At 39.9% G+C, this 25956-nt stretch overlaps 1 protein-coding gene across 1 annotated transcript in view; it reads right to left on the bottom strand.

Annotated features, from left to right (window-relative positions):
* Positions 1 to 25956, bottom strand: part of LOC309641685 (uncharacterized protein) — a 406435-nt gene that overhangs the window by 83572 nt on the left and 296907 nt on the right. Inside the window, exon 5 of the mRNA XM_082421967.1 lies at positions 10034 to 10143. Coding sequence (XP_082278093.1) covers positions 10034 to 10143 — 110 coding nt within the window. The remainder of the gene's footprint in view (positions 1 to 10033; positions 10144 to 25956) is intronic.

The following is a 25956-nucleotide window of genomic DNA, read 5'->3' on the forward strand; positions in this document are numbered from 1 at the left end:
TTGCCAAGAAGAATAAATAGAATTTTTGACACAAAAGAGTAGAATGAATGAATATTCCAATCAAAATGAACGAGTGATACAAAGCCATGGAGACAGGGAATCATGGTGCATATTTAGGAAAGAACTCGTATAGCCAAAGCATAAAGTCAGCAGTACCTATAGTGAGTAGGAAGAGATAAAAGGGGATATGAAGCAAATATATTATAGAATCTTGATAGCAGAAGAAAAATCATATTAAATGCTGTTCAACACTTATTTGATGATGGTTTTCAGATCAGAGCAAAGAACATCATGCTATTAAATTTGAATTGTGTCATAATGACAATAAGGCATCAAGGTTTTTTGGATCAGAGAAGAAAGTGATCAGATATCTCTTTAAAAATGCAAGTCTCTTGGCAACATGGAGGGTTACTGGTCAAGAGAAGAGACTGGAATCAAGGAGTCCATGAGGAGTCTACTGAAATCATCAAGGCAAGAGATATGAGATCAGAATGTATTAGTGGCAGTAACAACGGAATGTGGGGAAAAAAATGAATGAAAGTATGTTTTTCAGAAATAAAATGGATGTAAATTAACTTACTGGGTTGAAAGAAAAGGATTTGAAAATAAGTGCACATTTTCACATTTGAGTGACTAGAAAATAGGGAATCAAGAATGGGTTTATGGAAAATGAGGACTTAAGTATATACAGAAGGAACTGCCCAGTGAGCAGTTAGACACAAGGGCTTGAAGCACAGGGAGATTCTGAAGGATTGCAGTGCATTCTTGAGCGACTGACTTTCCTCTAGACTGTGCTTTATAGCTAGTTGTCATCTGGTAACTAGAAGCATCTTTATTGGTGTGGTGTCCTGTAGTTTAAGAATTACTGATGACTTTTTTAACTTTTTATTTTATATTGGAGTATAGTTGATTAACAATGTTGTGATAGTCTCAGGTGCACAGCAAAGTGATTCAGTTATACATCTACATGTATCTATTCTTTTTCAAATTCTTTTCCCATTTAGGTTGTTACATAATATTGAGCAGAATTCCCTGTGTTATACAGTAGGTCCTTAGATCAAAAGAATATTCCACTTAATAATCAAGAGTTCTGATAGAAAAATAAATGTTTATAAAAAATGAAACCAAAAAGTTAACTCATGTATATATATAAAGTAATAAACCACACAGTATGAAACAAACAAACAAAATGAAGATACAATGAGGTATCACCTCACACCAGTCAGAATGGCCATCATCAAAAAATCTACAAACAATAAATGCTGGAGAGAGTATGGAAGAAAGGGCACTCTCCTACACTGCTGGTGGCAATGTAAATTGGTACAACCACTATGGAGAACAGTATGGAGATTCCTTAAAAAACTAGATATAGAACTACCGTATGATCCAGCAATATCACTCCTGGGCATATATCTGGAGAAAACCATAATTTGAAAAGAACACGTACCCCAATATTTATTGCAGCACTATTTACAATAGCCAAGACATGGAAACAACCTAAATGTCCATTGACAGATGAATGGATGAAGAAGATGTGGTACATATATACAACAGAATATTACTCAGCCATAAAAAGGAACAAGATAATGCCATTTGCAGCAACATGAATAGACCTAGAGATTATCGTAAGTGAAATGTCAGAGAGAGAAAGACAAATGTCATACAATATCACTTATATGTGGAATCTAATTTAAAAATGATACAAATGAACTTATTTATAAAACAGAAACAGACTCACAGATCTCGAAATCGAACTTATGGTTCCCAAAGGGGAAACGTAGGGGCAAGTGATAAACTAAGAGACTGGGATTACCATATAAACACTACTATATATAAAGTAGATAACTAATAAGGACCTACTGTATAGCACAGAGAACTCTACTCAATATTCTGTAATAACCTATATAGGAAAAGAATCTGAAAAAGAATGAATATATGCATATATATAACTGATTCACTTTGTTGTACACCTGAAACTAACACAACATTGTAAATCAACTTTACTCCAATAAAAATTGTTTTAAATGAAGAAAAAACAAATCTAGGTTTCAAAAATATATTGTGTCCCTTCTTAGTACTTTTACCTGTAGGATCTTGTGACTATCTTATTACATTTAGAAGAATCCAACCATCTTTTTATGCTTAAGTGGATAAAATACAAAACAAATCGAAACTAAACTAAACTAGACCATAATGGCCATAGATTAAAAAAATATTCATTCTGATCCTGTGTTCTTCCTACCTGAATCAAATCAATTCAGGGTTACGGCTAGAGATGTTAGGTTCCCAGAAACACCAATGAGAGATGGTTGTGTGAAGCAGATTTTATTCCTTCCTATAGATTAACTCTACTAGTTAGTTCCAAACATGTCTGATTTTGTTTCTTTTGTTGGCATGTATATAGGTGAAGAGAGTTAAAGGAAAAGATTTACTTTGGGGAACTATGACTCGTAGACTTGATCTGTGTGAGTAGGGTAATAAAATAGAGGATATATCCCACTTTCTAAGTCTGGGGGCTGATGGTATTTTTAATGATGATGGGAAAAATGACAAGGTGACAGTTTAAAAGGTGAGAAGTTCAATTTGTGCCAGATTTAGCTTGGATGGGTGGCAGTATACGTATATGCCCATGTCACTCAGGCAAGAGTAGGTGTAAAACTGGAGCACAGCTGAGAAATTACGTGTTGAGATAAAGATTTGGAAAACATCTTCATACGTATGGTGGGGACGAGTAAAGAAATAAGTAACAGAGCACAGTTTTCAATCCTGGACCTCAGAGGAAGAAACAGTTAACTGGAAGAAAATATAAAAATAGCAACTCAATGCCCAGGCATTAAAAGGTGTCCATGAGAAAGGAGAGTTAGATGCTATCAATGGCAATTTATAGATTTGGGAGGTCGTAGACTAGATTTTGCAAAAATGGCTGGAGATTTTTGCAGTCGTACACAAAGGACTTTACTCCATTACTGTATAGTTTCGGATAGGAAATGCACGTTTCCTATCCAAAAGTTCTCTCAGGAAGATAGGTCAAGGTGAGGTTGATTCTATGACTTCTGTTGGACTTAAAGACTGTGACATATTCATGTATGTAAATAATATATCCTTCACAAGATGCTAAAGACGTTTGATGATTGATTAAATTTAATGCAGCATTTGTTTAGCATCTGCATCTCTTCTTGGTCTTCTAGAAGACAAGAAGAGGAATAAATCATGGGCCTTGCTCTCCACAGTCTTACAATCTAGTTGCAGAGAGAAATGTACATAACCATAATACAAAGCTGGATTGGTCATTTATTGAATGTAAATAGAACTGTCCTCTGGATATGTTATGGAAAAGGAAATAAGTTGGATGGATTGGGGAGACTCTCAGAATTGATGGAAGACTGGAGAACCAAACTAGAGCACTGAGAGCCACCAAGACCAGACAGGAGGCTAAGATGCAGGACCACCATAGAGGAATGATAGCAGGAAGGATCTGGTGAGGCTGTCCCTGCCCAGGTGGAATGACAATTCTCTGAGAACAGAAAGGGAGCACAGGATTGGCCTCCCATGAATCAGGTGCCCTTGGATAGAGGAGTGAAATGGAGAAGCTATCCCAATAATAAAATTCAGAGGACCTTTAGGAAGGGACAATGGATATTGGGCAGCAAAATAACAAGTACCCAGGTAATTAGAGTCCAAATAAATGTACAAATGAAATACTTTCAGAGGGCAGATGATGAGTAACCTAATTCTAGGGATAAATAATAAACATATATAACATGGATTTTCTGTGTATAGGCTATAGACTTAAGGGACAAACAAAATATCTCAGAACTGGTTTTTTGTTTCACATTGAAATCAAAATGTTTGCTGTGACATATCCTTATGCCCAATCGCATATACTGGAAAAAGGGAATACCCAGATATTATAGGATTATTGAATACCAGGTCTGAGCTGGCCTTAATACACAAGGACACAGGCCAGATTTATGCTTCCACATGAAACAACTAAATAAATGGAAGAACTACATGAAACAATAGTTTTCAACATACTAGACATTAGGCAGTGGAAGACAGGGATCCCTGAGGGGATGAAAAAGTGAGCTGAACTCTGTGATTGCTCCAGGTTACTGTTCAGAGAGCTTACAAGCTCAAAGAGGGGAAACTGAAGCAGAGCTCAGCAGACTTGCTTCGTTGAGGAAACAAGAGAGTCTGGGGAAAACAAGGCAGCTAGAGTTTGCAGGGCAGAGTGCTATAGATCAGAGAGTGGGTACCGAGATGATGCAGAGGCTCCCTTAGACCATTCAGCTGAGTACTGATCAGCACGTGATGTGAGAAAAATCACCCAAGACTCAGGAAAGAATCACCCAAAAGGACTAGAGGAAACAATATCTGGAGCTCAGACATAGGAAAGGGGCCTTGTTCCCTGCAGCCAGACTGGAAAACCTCATAATTCATGAGGCATGGATAGGGTACTCAGAAGAGTTTTATCTCAGTAATTAGTTCTAGGTTGAACTCTTTTCCTGCACTCACTAACAAATCTTAAAAGCAAGAACCAAAAGGATAAGGCCATTTCTAAGTAACTTAACTAGAATATCAAGTGACTGTGTGCCCAGAAATCCAAGGGAAGTGGTACATTTGGGATCAGACACATGCAAGTTCAGACGCAATAGCACAAGACCATTACAGGCAGGTAGCCCATGTCAGCTACCACTGTTGCACCTCAGCTCATTCCTATGGCCTCATCTGGGTTCCCTTATGACCTGAGAATTCTGAAGGAAAAAGTTGGTCTTGGTATATATGGCTTAGGCTGAAAATGGGTCATCTTGGTATGTGTGGAACCAGATGAAAATGAATTCTTACTTAGAAGTGGCCCTGAAAGACAGTTGTGAGAGGACATCCTCACATTGGGCAGAGATTTGGTTGGGATACCCGATGATCCACATTGTGTAAAAAGAGAGGTGTTTCTCTCTCTATATATATATGAATCTATATACAGGTAGTGGAAAATGGATTGGCCAGTTGTTCAGAGGCTTGGAAGACAGCACTTGTCCCACAGAAGAACTCAATAAACATTAAGACAGAATGACTCAATCAGTTGAGGTTAGCCAGTCTTGGCCAATGGCCACTCCACTGTCAACACAATGGGTGCAATAGTGGAGTAGTTAAGATGGTGAAATGAAGACTGTGCATGGGCTTAGCATGGACACTCACTCATCAAGCTTGATCTAGTCACTGCTCCTGCTGCCAAATATTCAACCATCCAGCCACAGAGGTTTAAAGTGATGGCAAGAGATGAATGCTGGGTCCAGATATGGCATCATTTCTCAGGGAGATCAAAACAGCCACTTAGTGTCAACTTAAATACATTTAACCCTTCTGCTCTGGAAGGGGCAGTTATTCATCTTGACCAAAATGGGCACAGATTTCAAGCATGAGTTTGCCTTACTTCCTATGCTAAGGCTTAGAGATTGTCTGACCCATCGGCATAAAATTCCATCTAACATTACTCCAGACTAAGAAACTCACTTTACAGAAAAGGAGGTATGGCAGTGGGTATATGACCATAGACCTATCACATACGCACATACCATACCATCCAGAAACCATTGGTTTGATGGAGTAAAGGAAGAGCCTTTTGAAGGCACAAGTGAGACAAAAATTAGAAGATGATTCCATACATGAATAGGACAATATCCTTTACAAGCAGCATATATCCTAGGAACACAAACTTCAAATTGAGCTTTGCCCTCAATAAATAGAATACATGGATCTAGAAATAATGAACTACAGTAGAAGTGGGCCCACCTGGGGAATTCGTGCTACTCACTCTTGAAACTCTGGACTTCATAAGTTTAGTGGTCTAGTTCCCGGAAGGGAAATATTTTCACCAGGAAACAAAACAAGACTCTCATGAACCCTCACATCAGGCTCCTTATTCCAAGAAACTAGTAGAGAAGGAAAAGAGTAGCCATATTGCTAGAAGCAATGCACCCTGATCAATCGGAAGAGATAAGGCTGTCCTTAAACAATGAAGGCATATGTGTAGTACTCAGGTGATCCACCAGAATGTCTTGTGTTTTTCCCTTGCCAATTTTATTGATAAATGGATATGTGCAATAGCCATGGATATAGTGACCAGGGATTTAGACTCCTCAGGATTGAAGTCTGGATTATCAGGTCAAGTAATCTAAACCAAGAGAGATGGTAGCCAAGAGTGGGAGAAATGGGTAGCAAAGGATAGTAGAGGAAGGAAAGGAGAGTATCTATTGCAGCCTTGAGATCAATTGCAGAAATGGGCTGGTAATTCATCCCACTAACCTTTCTCAGGCAAGTTTCCCCCCAAAAAGAGACCAATCAGAATTCTAGAGAAATTGTTCCCAGAATTTATCCTGCAAAACAAATGGATCCGAAAAACTCAAGGGGTGGACTGTAATGGATGCTAGGAGCCTCAGCTAATGTTTGAAGGTCCTCAGTTGAGTCCTTCACTGGCATTCGCCCACAACAGGAGAGGAGTCTCACTCAAGGTCACCTCCCCTTCTCATGGGCAGCCCAAGTCCACTCATTGTTTGATGAATAGGAATAAAGGTCCAGCTCTGAAGATTAAGCCCAGTTTCAGAACTCCCTTTAGGATCCAATGAGGCTTTGTTGTGATTGCATCACAATTCAACCCTTCCCTCTGCCATTCTCCACCTTTCTCTCCATCACAGGTGTTGATCCCAAGAGCACTCCTCAATTAACATCCTGCATGGAAACTTCTGGCTCAAATTTTATTTCCCAGGAAACCCAACTTAAGATAGTTTTCTATTTACATTTAAAAACATGTAAAAAAAAGATATATTCTGGAAAAGTTCATTATGAGAGTAAGTTCAGTGTCTTCTAATAACAAGTGATATAGATTTTCCTTAGATGATGAATGTGCTCAAGTTTGTAGAATCAAGATGCAATTGGTTTCCTCAACCAAAAGACATGAATCTGCAGTTAGGGCATTTTCCTCCCAGATCGTAGTGGGCATCCTGATGAGGTGGTCTGAGATATCAAAATGCTCCTGAGTGTGATTATTTTAACAAATTAATATTTTTAAACCACTGATGAAAGAGATGAGAAAAATTATTATCTTCCATGATTCTTAAAGCTAATACATAAAGACAAACTTTAAAGAAAATTAAAATAGAAATGAATTGTTAGCATAAACACTTCCTTCTAAATCACCCTTAATCCTTACACTGGAATCAAACTGCTTTCAGCATTAATATACTTTGGGTTTTCACCAAAATCCCTCTAGACAGCCTTCATCAGCTGCCAATATGTCTCCATCACAGACCCAAGTAGTCTGTTCATTCTGATTAGACTGTTGGAGCTAATTTAAAGTATGGCCTTTGTTGTGTCTACAGAAGGCTAATCAGCTAGGAAGATTCTCTGTCACCCTGGCATCCAATTCGTCTCCACGTCACTGAAGCAGAAAGACAAAGATTATGGCCATCAAAGTATATTTTCAGGCAGAGATGTGACTCTCCAAACTAGTGCTTAGTTAAAATTGTCATGCTTTAAAATCACTTCAAGGATATTCAGGTTTTTGATAGAAATTTCAGGAAGGTCAGAAGTGTCTCAGTTGTTTTATCTTGACTAGGTCTCACTTCCTAACTAGAGGGTAAGTTCCTTGCATTTCCTACAGTATCTTACAGATAGACTGGTTTTATATATATTTAAAATGGTGTGTATATATATATATATTTATATATATAAGTGTATATATATGTATTTAACAAGGTAATTTATTGAGAAAGTTTCCTGTTACTTTGAGTTTTTTTCTGATGCCATCTCACCGGAAAATAATAAAGTTTCTCCTCTTCCGTCAGTAAGGATAAACCAGAATTGTGTTTCTAAAGTTCTGGGTTCTGCCTTACCACTACCCCCTGGTGAAGAAAGAAAGCCTTTTCTTCAGAGCCAGAGAAGAGAATATGCCAGGCAAGTTTTGGCTCTTTGAAGGTGATAACTACAGAGGCTTGTGTGTTAAGGAGACATAGGCTCAGGTATCTGAGAAGAGGTAGAAACAGAAGATATTGAAGAGGGAATGACTCAGACTCAAAATGCCTGGTTAGACCCCAAAGACTGGGAAAGAAGACCTTTGGATTTGGGTTTATGGGATTAGTGGTGACCTGGCCACAATCAAATGAGTGATAGAACCTTGGATAGAAATGACAACAATTTTAGGAAGTGCTTGGTGAAGAGGCCTGATTTGGGTAGTAGAGCCACCATCTCTGAATAGGGCACATAAGGCTGGACATCAACAATGATCTTCCTCCAATGAGACTCATAAACGCTAAACATATATGCTCCAAAGCGTAGGAGTGGGATCTCCAAATTAATCAGGGGACTTTTTACTAATCCTTGAAATGGACCAAACTTTGTTTACAATATAAAGAGATGTGTCATTTCTTGCCTCTGAGTATAGAGAAGCAATTTATACCTATCATATTTGTTTTGTTTTAAAATAGTAATAGGAAAACCAACATTTTTTGAACACTCACTTTGGACTAGACACCATGCTAGATTCTTTTTATGTATCCTCTTATTTACTCCCCATGAGTTTAGGAGTGAGGCTTTATTATTATTATCCCCACTGAGACAACTCAGACACAAGAAAGTTAAAAAATCTGTCTACATATATCTAGTTGGTGGCAAATGTGGTAGTTAAACACAGGTTCTCTACCTCCAGAGCACAGGGTTTTATCGTTCTACTTCTTGATGAAGGCAGAATCTTTCAGAAATTCTCAATGAGTATGAAAGTTTGCTCCTGGGTACAGGGCAAGTAAGGGAGGGACCTCAGCTTGGTTCCTGGCACCACGTGTTGAAAAGTGTTGTTTGATTAGAGAATAACAAGCATTAAAAGCCCAGCCCTTCTGCTGGTATATCTGTTCATTCAAAAAATATCTAAATGTTAGCCCTTCCTTATTTATAATCTTCCCTACTTCATCTTCAGGGTTTTTTTCTCTCCTATAACCTTTGTTCTCATCCCCGGAGGTGGCATGGTATGCTGCAAAGAACATCAACCTTGGAACTAAACCAGCCTAGTTTCATTTCTTTTTACCTTTTTTTTTTTTTGGCGGTGCCACACAGCGTGCAGGATCTTAGTTCCCCGACCAGGGCTCCTGCCCCCTGCAACGGAAGCAGCAGAGTCTTAACCACCGGACTGCCAGGGAAGTCCCATCATTTCTGAGTCTACCATTTACAAACTGTGTCCTTGGGCATAGTATTTAAAATATTTGAATTTAGGAAATTCCCTGGCAGTCCAATGGTTAGGACTGCGCTTTCACTGCTGAGGGCCCAGGTTCAATCCCTGGTTGGGGAACTAAGATCCTACAAGCCATGCAGCACGGCCAAAAAAAAATTGAATTTAGTTTTCAGTAAAATGAAGACAAAAATCCCTACCACATAAGACTGTTTTGTTGATTAAATGACACAGCACACATAAAACTCAGGGCACCTCAATGACACTCAAAAATTGTGAGTCCCCTTTGCCCTGCTTTGACTGCTTTATTTTCCTGATGAAGAGGTACAAGTGCAATCAGCCACCAAGTCTTAAAAGTCTCTCCTTACAGCAAGGAGCAAGGAAGAGCTGCTCAAGCTGGAAATTGAAGATATCCCATCTCCCACGTGTATAATCGCTTTAACTGAGCCATTAAGAAAGGACCTCAATTACGTTTAAATACTTGTCTTGATACTTTAAATACTTGCTTTTGTGCTTTTATATTTTAAAACCAATACCTTTGATGTTTTAGTACTTGTCTTTGGGGATGTTGCTTAGGTTTAGAATTTGATCCCTATTGTAGGGACTTTAAGGCCCATTACCTCAGATTCCATAGGTTAATTTAATAGTTCCAAAATACCGAGGTCCTTATTAACCTACCATAAGTTAGAGGTACTGATTTGCTTACATCACTGTGGAGCATTTTCTGCTTTTGGTATTGGTCACACTTTTAAACTTCAGAAACAATGTGGCCTTAGAGCAAAAACACTAAGCCAGAAATCATGACACCTGGATTCTTACCTTGACTCTGCTACTCTCTATCAGTAAGACCTGGAACAAAGAGCTCTCTGAGCTCCTCCAGGAGGGCACAATTTCTCTTTCTTTCTTATACTCAGAGTCCAGAAGAGCACCTAGAACAAAGTAGAAACTACAAATAAATGTTTGTTGAATCAAGAAATACTTCCGTCAATTAGACAATCAATCAATACAGGAATTGTAGGCTAAAGAACTTGGTGCATTTTCAGCTGGTTACCCTGTGGTCATGCTTTGGATCTGGATAGATTGTGACAGGTGAGATGAAGAATGAAAATGTAAGAAACAGATTTTTTAAGGCTATAGCTGCCATAGGTAGTGATTCCTCTGATGGATCTGGGTGAAGTAAATTGAAAACCTTTTGGAAAGGATTCCCCATTCTAGATGCCATTAAGAACATTCATGATTCATGGGGAAAGGTCAAAATATCAACATTTACAGGAGTTTGGAAGAAGTCATGGATGACTTTGAGGAGTTCAAGATTTCAGTGGAGGAAGTAATGGCAGATGTGATAGAAATAGCCAGAGAACTAGAATTAGAAGTAGAGCCTGATGTGGTCAATTAATCTTTGACAAGGGTCCCAAGAATACACAATGCGGAAAGGATAGTCTCTTCAATAAATGGCATTGGGAAAACTGGACCACTATCTCATATCATACACAAAAACCAACTCAAAATGAATCAAAGACTTAAATGTAAGACCTGAAACCATGCAACTCCTAGAAAAAAACATAGAGAAAAAGTTTCTTGACATTGGCTTTGGCAATAAATTTTCAGATATGACACGAAAAGCACAGGCAACAAAAGCAGAATAAACAAGCAAGACTACATCAAACTAAAAAGCTTCTACACAGCAAAAGAAACAATTAGTAGAGTGAAGAGGCAACCTATGGAATGGTAGAAAATATTTACAAATCAGATATCTGGTAAGGGCTTAATTTCCAAAATATATAAGGAACTCATACAACTTAATTACAAAAACAAAATAAAACCCCAAATAATCCAATGTAAAAATGGTCAAAGGACTTGAATAGACATTTTTCCAAAGAAGACATATAAACGGACAACAGGTACACAAAAAGGTGTTCAACATCACTAATCATCAGGGAAATGCAAATCAAAACCACAATGACAGGGGGCAAGATGGCGGAAGAGTAAGACGCGGAGATCACCTTCCTTCCCACAGATACAGTAGAAATACATCTACACGTGGAACTGCTCCTACAGAACGCCCACTGAGTGCTGACAGAAGACCTCAGACCTCCCAAAAGGCAAGAAAATCCCCACGTACTTGGGTAGGGCAAAAGAAAAAAGAAATAACAGAGACAAAAGAATAGGGACGGGACCTGCACCAGTGGGAGGGAGCTGTGAAGGAGGAAAGATTTCCACACACTAGGAAGCCCCTTTGCGGGGAGAGACTGTGGGTGGCAGAGGGGGGAAGCTTCAGAGCCACGGAGGAGAGCGCAGCCACAGGGGTGCGGAGGGCAGAGCGGAGAGATTCCCGCACGGAGGCTCGGCGCCGAGCAGCACTCACCAGCCCGAGAGGCTTGTCTGCTCACCCGCCGGGGCGGGCGGGGCTGGGAGCTGAGGCTCGGGCTTCGGTCGGATCGCAGGGAGAGGACTGGTGTTGGCGGCGTGAACACAGCCTGAAGGGGTTAGTGCACCACAGCTGGCCGGGAGGGAGTCCGGGAAAAGGTCTGCAGCTGCCGAAGAGGCAAGAGACTTTTTCTTGCCGCTTTGTTTCGTGGCGCGCAAGGAGAGGGGATTAAGAGCGCCGCCTAAACGAGCTCCAGAGATGGGCACGAGCCGCGGCGATCAGCGCGGATCCCACAGCAACAGGGGCGCAGAGGAAAAAGCGGAGAGATTCCCGCACAGAGGATCGGCGCCAAGCAGCGCTCACCAGCCCAAGAGGCTTGTCTGCTCAGCTGCCGGGGTGGGCGGGGCTGGGAGCTGAGGCTCCAGCTTCGATGCTAGCCAGGAGGGAGTCCGGGAAAAAGTCTGCAGCTGCCGAAGAGGCAAGAGAGTTTTTCTTGCCGCTTTGTTTCGCGGCGCGCAAGGAGAGGGGATTCAGAGCGCCGCCTAAACGAACTCCAGAAACGGGCGCGAGCCGCGGCTAACAGCGCGGACCCCAGAGACGGGCAGGAGACGCTAAGGCTGCTGCTGCCACCACCAAGAAGCCTGTGTGCGAGCACAGGTCACTCTCCACACCACCTCTCCCAGGAGCCGGTGCAGCCCGCCACGTCCAGGCTCCCGTGATCCGGGGACAACTTCCCCGGGAGAACGCACGGCACGCCTCAGGCTGCTGCAATGTCACGACGCCTCTGCCGTCGCAGGCTCGCCCCGCCTCCTCCGTACCCCTCCCTACCCCCGGCCTGAGTGAGCCAGAGCCGCCAAAGCAGCTGCTCCTTTAACCCCGTCCTGTCTGGGAGGGGAACAGACGCCCTCAGGCGACCTACACGCAGAGGTGGGGCCAAATCCAAAGCTGAACCCCGGGAGCTGTACGAACAAAGAAGAGAAAGGAAAATCTCTCCCAGCAGCCTCAGAAGCAGCGGATTAAAGCTCCACAAACAACTTGATGTGCCTGCATCTGTTGAATACCTGAATAGACAACGAATCATCCCAAATTCAAGAGGTGGACTTAGGGAGCAGGATATATTAATTTTTCCCCTTTTCCTTTTTTAGTGAGTGTATAGGTGTATGCTTTTGGGTGAGATTTTGTCTGTATAGCTTTGCTTTCACCATTAGTCCTAGGGTTAGGTCCATCCATGTTTTTTTTCTTTGTTTTTGTTTTTGTTTTTTTTTAAACTAAAAAAATTTTTTTCCTAATAAATGTTTTCTTAATAATTTTTTCCTTATTTTCTATTTTTAGAAATTTAAAAAAAAATTTTTAATAAGTTTTTTCATATTTTTTATTTTAAAAAATTAAAAACTTTTTTCTTAATAAATTTTTTTCTTAATAATTTTTTTCTTATTTTTTACTATAAAAAATTAATAAATCTATTTTTAAAAATTAAAAAAAAATTTTCTGAATACATTTATTCTTAATAATTTTTTTCTTATTTTTTATTATAATAGCTTTATTTTATTTTATTTTATCCTCTTTCTTTCTTTCTTTCTATTTTTTTCCCCTTTTATTCTGAGCCGTGTGGATGAAAGGCTCTTGGTGCTCCAGCCAGGCATCAGGGCTGTGCCTCTGAGGTGGGAGAGCCAACATCAGGACACTGGTCCACAAGAGACCTCCCAGCTCCACGTAATACCAAATGGCGAAAATCTCTCAGAGATCTCCATCTCAACATCAAGACCCAGCTTCACTCAACGAGCAGCAAGCTACAGTGCTGGACACCCTATGCCAAACAACTAGCAAGACAGGAACACAGCCCCATCCATTAGCAGAGAGGCTGCCTAAAATCATAATAAGGCCACAGACACCCCAAAACACACCACCAGACGTGGACGTGCCCACCAGAAAGACAAGATCCAGCCTCATCCACCAGAACACAGGCACTAGTCCCCTCCACCAGGAAGCCTACACAACCCACTGAACCAACCTTAGCCACTGGGGACAGATACCAAAACCAATGGGAACTACGAACCTGCAGCCTGTGAAAAGGAGACCCCAAACACAGTAAGATAAGCAAAACGAGAAGACAAAAAACCACACGGCAGGTGAAGGAGCAGGGTCAAAACACACCAGACCTAACAAATGAAGAGGAAATAGGCAGTCTACCTGAAAAAGAATTCAGAATAATGATAGTAAAGATGATCCAAAATCTTGGAAATAGAATAGACAAAATGCAAGAAACATTTAACAAGGATGTGGAAGAACTAAAGAGGAACCAAGCAACGATGAACAACACAATAAATGAAATGAAAAATACTCTAGATGGGATCAATAGCAGAATAACTGAGGCAGAAGAACGGATAAGTGACCTGGAAGATAGAATAGTGGACATAACTACTGCAGAGCAGAATAAAGAAAAAAGAATGAAAAGAACTGAGGACAGTCTCAGAGACCTCTGGGACAACATTAAATGCACCAACATTCGAATTATAGGGGTCCCAGAAGAAGAAGAGAAAAAGAAAGGGACTGAGAAAATATTTGAAGAGATTATAGTTGAAAACTTCCCTAATATGGGAAAGGAAATAGTTAATCAAGTCCTGGAAGCACAGAGAGTCCCATACAGGATAAATCCAAGGAGAAACACGCCAAGACACATATTAATCAAACTATCAAAAATTAAATATAAAGAAAACATATTAAAAGCAGCAAGGGAAAAACAACAAATAACACACAAGGGAATCCCCATAAGGTTAACAGCTGATCTTTCAGCAGAAACTCTGCAAGCCAGAAGGGAGTGGCAGGATATACTTAAAGTCATGAAGGAGAAAAACCTACAACCAAGGTTACTCTACCCAGCAAGGATCTCATTCAGATTTGATGGAGAAATTAAAACCTTTACAGACAAGCAAAAGCTGAGAGAGTTCAGCACCACCAAACCAGCTTTACAACAAATGCTAAAGGAACTTCTCTAGGCAAGAAACACAAGAGAAGGAAAACACCTACAATAACAAACACAAAATATCTAAGAAAATGGGAATAGGAACACACATATAGATAATTACCTTAAATGTAAATGGATTAAATGCTCCCACCAAAAGACACAGACTGGCTGAATGGATACAAAAGCAAGATCCATATATATGCTGTCTACAAGAGACCCACTTCAGACCTAGAGACACATACAGACTGAAAGTGAGGGGATGGAAAAAGATATTCCATGCAAATGGAAGTCAAAAGAAAGCTGGAGTAGCAATTCTCATATCAGACAAAATAGACTTTAAAATAAAGACTATTACAAGAGACAAAGAAGGACACTATATAATGATCAAGGGATCGATCCAAGAGGAAAGTATAACAATTGTAAATATTTATGCACCCAACATAGGAGCACCTCAATACATAAGGCAAATACTAACAGCCATAAAAGGGGAAATAGACAGTAACACAATCATAGTAGGGGACTTTAACACCCCACTTTCACCAATGGACAGATCATCCAAAATGAAAATAAATAAGGAAACACAAGCTTTAAATGATACATTAAACAAGATGGACTTAATTGATATTTATAGGACATTCCACCCAAAAACAACAGAATACACATTTTTCTCAAGTGCTCATGGAACATTCTCCAGGATAGATCATATCTTGGGTCACAAATCAAGCCTTGATAAATTTAAGAAAATTGAAATCGTATCAAGTATCTTTTCCGACCACAACGCTATGAGACTAGATATCAATTACAGGAAAAGATCTGTACAAAATACAAACACATGGAGGCTACACAATACACTACTTAATAACGAAGTGATCACTGAAGAAATCAATGGGGAAATCAAAAAATACCTAGAAACAAATGACAATGGAGACATGACGACCCAAAACCTATGGGATGCAGCAAAAGCAGTGCTAAGAGGGAAGTTTACAGCAATACAAGCCTACCTCAAGAAACAGGAAACATCTCGAATAAACAACATAACCTTGCATCTAAAGCAATTAGAGAAAGAAGAACAAAAAAACCCCAAAGCTAGCAGAAGAAAAGAAATCATAAAGATCAGATCAGAAATAAATGAAAAAGAAATGAAGGAAGCAATAGCAAAAATCAATGAAACTAAAAGCTGGTTCTTCGAGAAGATAAACAAAATTGATAAACCATTAGCCAGACTCATCAAGAGAAAAAGGGAGAAGACTCAAATCAATAGAATTAGAAATGAAAAAGAAGAAGTAACCACTGACACTGCAGAAATACAAACGATCATGAGAGATAACTACAAGCAACTCTATGCCAATAAAATGGACAACCTGGAAGAAATGGACAGATTCTTAGAAATGCACAACCTACCAAGACTGAACCAGGAAGAAATAGAAAATACGAATAGACCAATCACAAGCACTGAAATTGAAACTGTGATTAAAAATCTTCCAACAAACAAAAGCCCAGGACCAGATGGCTTCACAGGCGAATTCTATCAAACATTTAGAGAAGAGCTAACACCTATCCTTCTCAAACTCTTCCAAAATAGTGCAGAGGGAGGAACACTCCCCAACTCATTCTACGAGGCCACCATCACCCTGATACCAAAACCAGTCAAAGATGTCACAAAGAAAGAAAACTACAGGCCAATATCACTGATGAACATAGATGCAAAAATCCTCAACAAAATACTAGCAAACAGAATCCAACAGCACATTAAAAGGATTATACACCATGATCAAGTGGGGTTTATTCCAGGAATGCAAGGATTCTTCAATATATGCAAATCAATGAACGTGATACACCATATTAACAAACTGAAGGAGAAAAACCATATGATCATCTCAATAGATGCAGAGAAATCTTTCGACAAAATTCAACACCCATTTATGATAAAAGCCCTGCAGAAAGTAGGCATAGAGGGAACTTTCTTCAACATAATAAAGGCCATATATGACAAACCCACAGCCAACATTGTCCTCAATCGTGAAAACCTGAAACCATTTCCACTAAGATCAGGAACAAGACAAGGTTGCCCACTCTCACCACTATTATTCAACATAGTTTTGGAAGTGTTAGCCACAGCAATCAGAGAAGAAAATGAAATAAAAGGAATACAAATCAGAAAAGAAGAAGTAAAGCTGTCACTGTTTGTAGATGACATGATACTGTACATAGAGAATCCTAAAACTGCCACCAGAAAACTACTAGAGCTAATCAATGAATTTGGTCAAGTAGCAGGATACAAAATTAATGCACAGAAATCTCTTGCATTCCTATATACTAATGATGAAAAATCTGAAAGTGAAATTAAGAAAACACTCCCGTTTACCATTGCAACAAAAAGAATAAAATATCTAGGAATAAACCTACCTAAGGAGACAAAAGACCTGTATGCAGAAAATTATAGGACACTGATGAAAGAAATTAAAGATGATACAAATAGATGGAGAGATATCCCATGTTTTTGGATTGGAAGAATCAACATTGTGAAAATGACTCTACTACCCAAAGCAATCTACAGATTCAATGCAATCCCTATCAAACTACCACTGGCATTTTTCACAGAACTAGAACAAAAAATTTCACAATTTGTATGGAGACACAAAAGGCCCCGAATAGCCAAAGCAATCTAGAGAATGAAAAATGGAGCTGGAGGAATCAGGCTCCCTGACTTCAGACTATATTACAAAGCTACAGTAATCAAGACAGTTTGGTACTGGCACAAAAACAGAAATATAGATCAATGGAACAGGATAGAAAGCCCAGAGATAAACCCACGCACATATGGTCACTTTATCTTTGATAAAGGAGGCAAGCATATACAGTGGAGAAAAGACAGCCTCTTCAATAAGTGGTGCTGGGAAAATTGGACAGGTACATGTAAAAGTATGAAATTAGAACACTCTCCGACACCATACACAAAAATAAACTCAAAATGGATTAAAGACCTAAGTGTAAAGCCAGACACTATCAAACTCTTAGAGGAAAACATAGGCAGAACACTCTATGACATAAATCACAGCAAGATCCTTTTTGACCCAGCTCCTAGAGAAATGGAAATAAAAACACAAATAAACAAATGGGACCTAATGAAACTTAAAAGCTTTTGCACAGCAAAGGAAACCATAAACAAGACCAAAAGACAACCCTCAGAATGGGAGAAAATATTTGCAAATGAAGCAACTGACAAAGGATTAATCTCCAAGATTTACAAGCAGCTCATGCAGCTCAATAACAAAAAAATGAACAACCCAATCCAAAAATGGGCAGAAGACCTAAATAGACATTTCTCCAAAGAAGATATACAGATGGCCAACAGACACATGAAAGAATGCTCAACATCATTAATCATTAGAGAAATGCAAATCAAAACTACAATGAGGTATCATCTCACACTGGTCAGAATGGCCATCATCAAAAAATCTACAAACAATAAATGCTGGAGAGGGTGTGGAGAAAAGGGAACACTCTTGCACTGTTGGTGGGAATGTAAATTGATACAGCCACTATGGAGAACAGTATGGAGGTTCCTTAAAAAACTACAAATAGAACTACCATACGACCCAGCAATCCCACTACTGGGCATATACCCTTAGAAAACCATAATTCAAAAAGAGTCATGTACCAAAATGTTCATTGCAGCTCTATTTACAATAGCCAGGACATGGAAGCAACCTAAGTGTCCATCATCGGATGAATGGATAAAGAAGATGTGGCACATATATACAATGGAATATTACTCAGCCATAAAAAGAAATGAAATGGAGGTATTTGTAATGAGGTGGATGGAGTTAGAGTCTGTCATACAGAGTGAAGTAAGTCAGAAAGAGAAAAAGAGTCAGAAAGAGATGTGACAGAGTGAGAGAGTGTCATGGACATATATACACTACCAAATGTAAAATAGATAGCTAGTGGGAAGCAGCCGCATAGCACAGGGAGATCAGCTCAGTGCTTTGTGACCGCCTGGGGGGGTGGGATGGGGAGGGTGGGAGGGAGGGAGATGGAGGAGGGAGGAGATATGGGAACGTGTGTATATGTGTAGCTGATTCACTTTGTTATAAAGCAGAAACTAACACACCATTGTGAAGCAATTATACTTCAATAAAGATGTTTAAAAAAAATAAAAATAAAAACCACAATGACATCATTTCACATCTGTTAGGATGGCTATGATAATAATTTAAAAAAGATAAAAAAGGTAGGCAAAGATGTAGAGAAAAAGGGACCCTTGAACACTGTTGATGGGAATTTAAATTGGTGCTGCCACTGTGGAAAACATTATGGTGGTTCTTTAAAAAATTAAAAACAGAACTGCCATATTATCCAGAAGTCTCATTTCTGGGTATATGTCTGAAGGAAACAAAATCAGTATCTTGAGGAGATATCTTCACCCCCATGTTCACTGTAGCATTACTCACAACAGCCATGACATGGTAACAATCTAATTGTCAATTGATGAATGAACAGGTAAAGAAAACGTGATATCTATATCTATGTCTATATATCTATGTCCATATCTTTTGCTTTGATATGGCATACAATAAACACATGCCACTTTAAAGCTTATTTTTTTCTGTCTTTCAAATGAAAATGTAAGGGTTATATCCAACTTGATTATTTGTACTGTCTCCTGCTCTGCCTTGTTCTTACTTTCTAACCCTGCAATGTTAAATAAAAAGAGATTCTTGTCTCAGAAAAAAAAAAAAAGTAGAGCCTGAAGATGGACTGAATCACTGCAATCTCATGATGAAACTTGAACTGATGAAGGATTGCTTCTTATGGATGAACAAAGAAGGTGGTTTATTGAGATGAAATCTACTCTTGGTGAAGATGTTGTGAAGATTGTTAAAATGCAACAAAGGATCTAGAATATGACATAAATTTAGTTGATAAAGCAGAAGCAAGGTTTGAGAGATTGACTCTACTTATGAAAGAAGTTCTAGTGTGGGTAAAATGCTATCAAACAGCATTGCATGCCACCAAGAAACCGTTCATGAAAGGAAGAGTCAATCTATGTGGCAAACCTCATCGATATCTTATTTTAAGAAGTTGCCACAATTACCCTACCCTTCAGCATCCACCACCCTGATCAGTCAGCAGCTGTCAACATGGAGGCAAGACCCTCCACCAGCAAAAAGATTATGACTGACTGAAAGCTCAGATAATGGTTAACATTTTTTAGCAAAAAAGTATTTTTTAATTAAGGTATGTACATTTTTAGACATAATGCTATGGCACACTTAATAGGCTACAGTACAGTGTAGACATAATTTTTGTATGCACTGGGAAACCAAACTCCATTTGACTTGCTTTATGGTGATATACCCTTTATTGCAGTGGTCTGGAAGCAAACCCACAATATCTCTGAGGTGTGCCTGTATTTGCTAGCTTTTTAAAATGGATATTTTAAAAATTTATTTTCTTATCTAAATAGATATTTATATTCATACCTAATTTTATATTTTTAAGTTTGCTTTTTTTTTTCTAAAGTATCCACAACTTGCATAAGCTTCAGGCTCCATGAAACTTGGATCTGTCCCACCTCTATTACATTTCCCACAGGAGACACTAAAGATGTAGAGTCATCTTTCCAGAAGGACATATTTAGGGCCTCTCCTTCAAGGCCTCTGCCGCATAAATGTGGACATATGAAAATAAGCCTTCACCTGTGGAATTTCGATCCCCAGCTGACAGAGCTGCATATATTGCCCTTCAACTCTTGTCATGTGAGTGTGTCTTTCTTCTTCCTTCTTCACTCATGTGGCTTCATCCCAGTCTTCCACTTGGTGACTCTTGATCCAGTGCTTCTGGCTCTCACCACGTGACTTTTCCTTCTCTAAGAGATCTCATGCCTCACTCCTAGCCACCCCTGGAAGCTTTTACCACAAAGGTCCCTGCTCATCAAACACTGCTCATCAAACATGGTTTCATACTCCAAGCCTTAAAGACACAGCTAATGGAACCCTTCATCGGGAATCCTGCCTCCTTGCTGGTTACTGCTACAAGGGACTCGAGTCATCTTGTTGTCCTTTCCAGAACAAGGAAGTCTAGACAAATCCTGTTTCTCCATGAGGCATCCTGAGAAAGAGAGGGGAAACCCCTTCTATCAAAATTTGGAACTTGGATCTCAAGAGCTTATAACAGAGAAAGCAATGTTCTTTGCTGCTTGACTTGACCTGACCCATGGAATCGTAAAAAAGAGGAAAATAGTGTTTAAGTCAATTACTGCCTGGCTTAAATGGTTTTCTGTGAGTAAACAGGAAAATTAACCACCATTCTCAACATTGTTTTGAAGGCAAATTGTGCTCTTACATTACAAATAACTGTCTTAATAAATGATTGTTGGGACACAAACTGTTGGTGCATTGAGTAAACAAACTGTTTCTTTTCAGTTTGTGAAGCTAAAACTCTTTCCCGCTCTTCCTGTAATTGGAGCTGGTTGTGACATAAGACATCACAGGATTGATCACCCAGGTGTCACTATGGCTAATTATTAAGACGAATCCAAGTACATGGTATTTACCATCCTTCACCACCTTTATTTCTCTTCTAAAGTATAGAGTAGACCTTGACAAGGTTCACTTAATTTCTGCAAGAAGGTTCGTAATGGGGAAGAACCTTTGCATTCTATTACAAGTTAATCACTAAAGGGATGTCACCTATAAGCTTAAATAATACACAATGGCCCATCTCTGGGAACCCTGCCTCCCAGGTAATGATCATTAAGCTAAAATACCTTTTGCTCACAGGAAACATCCTGACCAGGCCCACGTGTGAATGACTGCAGGCAGGAAGAAATTAGCACATCCCCTCCAGAGGCTGACTGGAGCCAGGAAATGGTGGACTTTATTCCCTCCCCTTTTAGTATAAAAGAAGGCTGAATTCTAACTCAGGCAAGATGGTTCTTTGGGACGTGAGGCTACTATCTTCTCAGTTTGCTGGCTTTCTGAATAAAGTCGCTATTCCTTGCCTTAACAACTCCTCTCTCGATTTATTGGCCTGTCATACGGCAAGCAGTACGAGCTTGGACTCGGTAACAGGTTCAGAAGCTGCAAGAACTCTCATTCCCTCTCCACTGCTGTGGGCTCTGGGGATCGATCACCCACTGTTTTCTGTTTAATGTTGCCTTAATCTGAGATTCAGTGCAGTAGGTCAGTGGAAGGTCCAGGCCTGACCTGGGGTAGAAGGACAGAGACCATGGCTCTCTGCACATTGCAGGAGTCTCCGTTCAAGTATTCTAAAGCTGCCTTGAGCCACTCCAGTTCCCCATGGCCCATTAGTTTTAATTCAAGGATGTAGAACTAACCCTTATGATGACGCCTAGGCCAGTGCCGCCCAAAGCATGACCCTCAGCCAGTGCTGGGCCACAAGCTGTTGCCAGTCAAAGACAAAGGAAGCCCAGAAATTGAGAGAATGCTTTAAAAAACCTTTTGTAGTCAGCTGACATTGCTGTGCAACGTCACATCTAAGTACATAACCCATCATTTTGTTGGGGGGAACAGACAGTTTGGTTGTTATCAAACTCCCAAAGTGAGTAACCTGTGATGTCCTGCGCAGCAAGACCATGTGTTGGTCTGCAAGAAAGCAGAAGTGCGAAAAAAAAGATTTTTTTAACTAGTCCTCCATGATCGTTTTTAAAGCTTCGGTCTAGGCTACCGAGAGGGAGCTGGGAGGCAGGGAAAATTGAATGAAGGCAAATTGGAAAGAACCTGGGACCTCTGTAGAGATGGTCCTGATTTCTGCACAGTCTCAGAGTACGCTCCAGCTTTGCCATGCCCTGAGACTTGAAATTAGTGTACTAGGGCTAAGTTGTGTTGGGTCCCAGCTTGGATGATATTCCGCTGTAAACAGCCTCTTCAGAGACTGTGATGCACTTTCCTTCCATCCAGGAGAGCAGAAATAACTTGCAGCTTGTACAGCACTGGTGTCCAAAAGAAAAGCCACACAGGGACATCTAGTGGTAAGAGGAAATTGCCAACCTGCTCCAGAGGAGTCCAAGAATTTCCAAACTACAAGCTGCTTGGGGACTGTAGATTCATTGATTGAATTTTACCTCACACCCTAGCAAATTAGTCACTGCATTTGACGGTACTAATCAGGGTGATGTGCGGCCCCGGAAATGAAGCTGGACACCCTGGCCACCTGTTAGGACACCTCTGACAAGTGTCTGTACACCCAGAATGAAGCAAAGAGTGAAGGCAGTAGACAGATTCTTCAGGCGAGGGTGCTGAGGAGAGAATACAGATAGGAGACCCTCATTTTATGGACAATTACTTCAGCAGTGTCTTTCGAGCTGGCTGTAAAACAGACCTGACCCCAGAGAAGTAGAAAAGAGGCAAAGCTCCAAAATAAACTGAATACGTTAAGAACAGTCCTCCAAACTTGCTGACCTATAAATAAGCATCAGCAGAACTCTTCATGAGAGTTACTTGTGAGCTCCCCAGTAAGATGACAAAGCCAAATCAAAGCTAGCCACCCAGACTGATAAAAAACAAAGCCCTTAGAAGAAGTACGTTTCTCCTGGCCTTTGATGGAAAGACTGAAGATAAAATAGATACAGTTGCATCAGATTTTTGTTGTCAAACTGACTCTTTCACAGGCTGACAGATGTGCAAATAAATTAAATTAGGTCTAAATTAGCTGGTAAAAATTATAGTAGATTTCACCATGAAAAACATATCTAAAGTCTATAACTGCTGATTTTTGCCTCTTCTATGTGTAGCAAGGTCAAATTTCACATACTACAACTCATGCATCCTAACGTAGCTTTAGAAAAGTATCTAATTGATGTAATAACAAAGTCCTTCTTTCGACCCACCTATCCCCACCCATCTAATGACAAGAAAACTCTTGAACTTGTCCATTCATGCTCACTAGCCCCCTTCTTGATTACAATCACCCATTGCGGTTGAACTTGTATTGCAGTTCAAACTATTTATTCCAACAACTCAAGTTTCTCCCCCTTTCCCAGATGAAATTTGGTCACAAGAATATTAAACTGGGGAGGTGGTCTCTAGTGCCTGTGTTGTATTTCTCTCCGGGCTCCTGCTTCTCTGAGTTGTAACTGGTTTCTCCTGCTGTCTGCTCTCAGACTGTCCTATCTAAATCCACGCTAAGTCCACCCTGGGGAAATCCATGGTCTGTTCTGTCAGCTCCTTTTGTGCCTGGTACTATCTCACTCTTCCCAACCAACCTTTTCTTAGGTCCCCACCTCTTCTATCTACCTCTCCCTGCAGTCCCTGCTGCAACCCTCAATGGATTCATCCCTCACCACAGGGAGCTCTTGATGGGTCCACCGGTTTCTCAGCGATGCCACCAAGAGCATGTCAGAACTCCAGGAAACAGTCTGTGAAAGTGAGCCAATGGAGACCTGCAGCTCTTATTTCTGGACCTCTCCCAAACCACTCCCATGACACTGATATTACTACTCTTTCAGCCTCTCATGCCACTTCGGTGGACCCTGTGAGATGCGCTCCTCCCACAGTTCCCTATGAGAAGCAGGGTGTGTTTGTTTCCTAGGGCTGCAATAGCAAATCATCACAAATTCAGTGGCTTAAAGCGACAGAACATTGATTCTCTTCCCATTCTGGAGGCCAGAGTCTGAAATCAAGTGGTCAGCAGGGTGGGTTCTCCCTGGAGGCTCTGAGGGAGAATCCGGTCTATGCCTCTGTCCTAACTTCTGCCGGCTTCCGGAGACCCTTGGCATTCCTTGGCATGGGGCTGCATAACTCGCTGCCCCTTTCTTCTCATTATCTTCTTCTCTCTCTATCTGTGTCTGTTTTCCCTTCTCATCTCTTATAAGGATTTGCCATTGGATTTAAAGCCCATCCTAGTCCAGAAGAATCTCATCTCGAGATCATTAATTTAATTATATCTGCAAAAACCCTTTATTCCATAAGGTCACGTTTATGGGTTCCAGGGGTTAATACCTATACAGATCTTTTTTTTCAGGTGGGGGGTGCACTATTTAAACAATTTCATGGGGTGTGGGCCTCACTGGGGCCTCTACCTTCTCACAAAGGCCAGAGGTATGTAGGTCCCTCCAGGGGAATCCCAGTAGCATCCCAATCCCAGATCCATCCTCTCTGAACCCCTTCCTTTTTGCACCAGAATTGTTTCTCTTCCTGTCCCTTTTCTATGAGGAATTCACTTGTCATATCTGCCCTCTTCTTACCTCTGGGCCTCTTTTTTCTAGAAGGTACCTACTTTCCTCTTCCCTGGGCTGATAAAGACTCAAGGCATGCCCTAGTGGCAAAAAAAAGTGTGGTTTAAGAGAGAGATTACATTATTTGTGAACATATTTCAAAAACATTATCTCCATTATATATATACAGACATACACAGAGTCTGTTATATTAAGACATTGGCCCCCCCATGACAACATCTTAACCAAAACTTTAAAGGAGAAATCTAGACTTGGAAAATAATCTAAAGATTTACTATGTATAAAAAAGATGATCACAAGCACCCACTAATACAACTCAGCTTATATATAATCTTCCTCTCTAGAGGACAAAATATTGTTAAAGTATTAGTTCAACAGGCAACTGTAATTGATAAGCTATAGGTTTCAATAAGCTATAGTTCTAGCTTAAGTTTTGATAAGCTATAGTTCTAGGTCTTGGAAGAATTTGCTCCCCTCTACCCTCTATGTTTTAATATTTTATTTTAGGACATCTCAAATATACATAAAAGTACAGAAAACAGTATAACAATTCATGTACCTATCACTCAGCTTCAACAGTTCATAACTCATGACCAACTTTGCTCCCTTATACTTGATACCTTCATGTCTCTCTCTATCCCATCCCTGAATTTTGAGGTTATCTTAGACATCACATCATCTGTAAATATTTCATAGATTTTTCTAAAAGATAGAGACCCTTTTTTGCATATTCAATAACATGATCATACTTGAAAATGTTAAAATATTCTTTAATATCAAATATTCAATCATGCTCACATTTCCCCAGTTTTATATTTTATCATTTTCACTTTGTTTTTAGCTTGTTTTTTGAATTAGAATCCAAATGACATCTATACATTGAGAGATGATAAATGTCTCAAATTTCTTTCCGTCTTTACGCTCTCTTTCTGTCTGTGTCTGTCTCCCTCTTTTCCTCTTCTCTCTTGAAGTTTTTGTTGAAGAAATGGGTGGTTTGTCCTATGAATTTTTCTGTCTGAATTTTTCTGACTTTATCCTCTTGGTGATTTTTGTCCTTTGTATTTTCTGTAAATTTGTATTTTAAATAAGAGACGGGTGGAGATTTATGAGGGATTTTTTTGTCCAGACAACCACAGAGGTGGTGTTGTATAATACCCTCAGGGATGAATAATTCCTGGTTGTCTTCTTTTTGTGATGTTAGCAGACAT

The sequence above is a fragment of the Balaenoptera physalus genome, assembly GCF_965194825.1.
Source record: "Balaenoptera physalus genome assembly, chromosome: 13".
Lineage (NCBI taxonomy): Eukaryota > Metazoa > Chordata > Mammalia > Artiodactyla > Balaenopteridae > Balaenoptera > Balaenoptera physalus.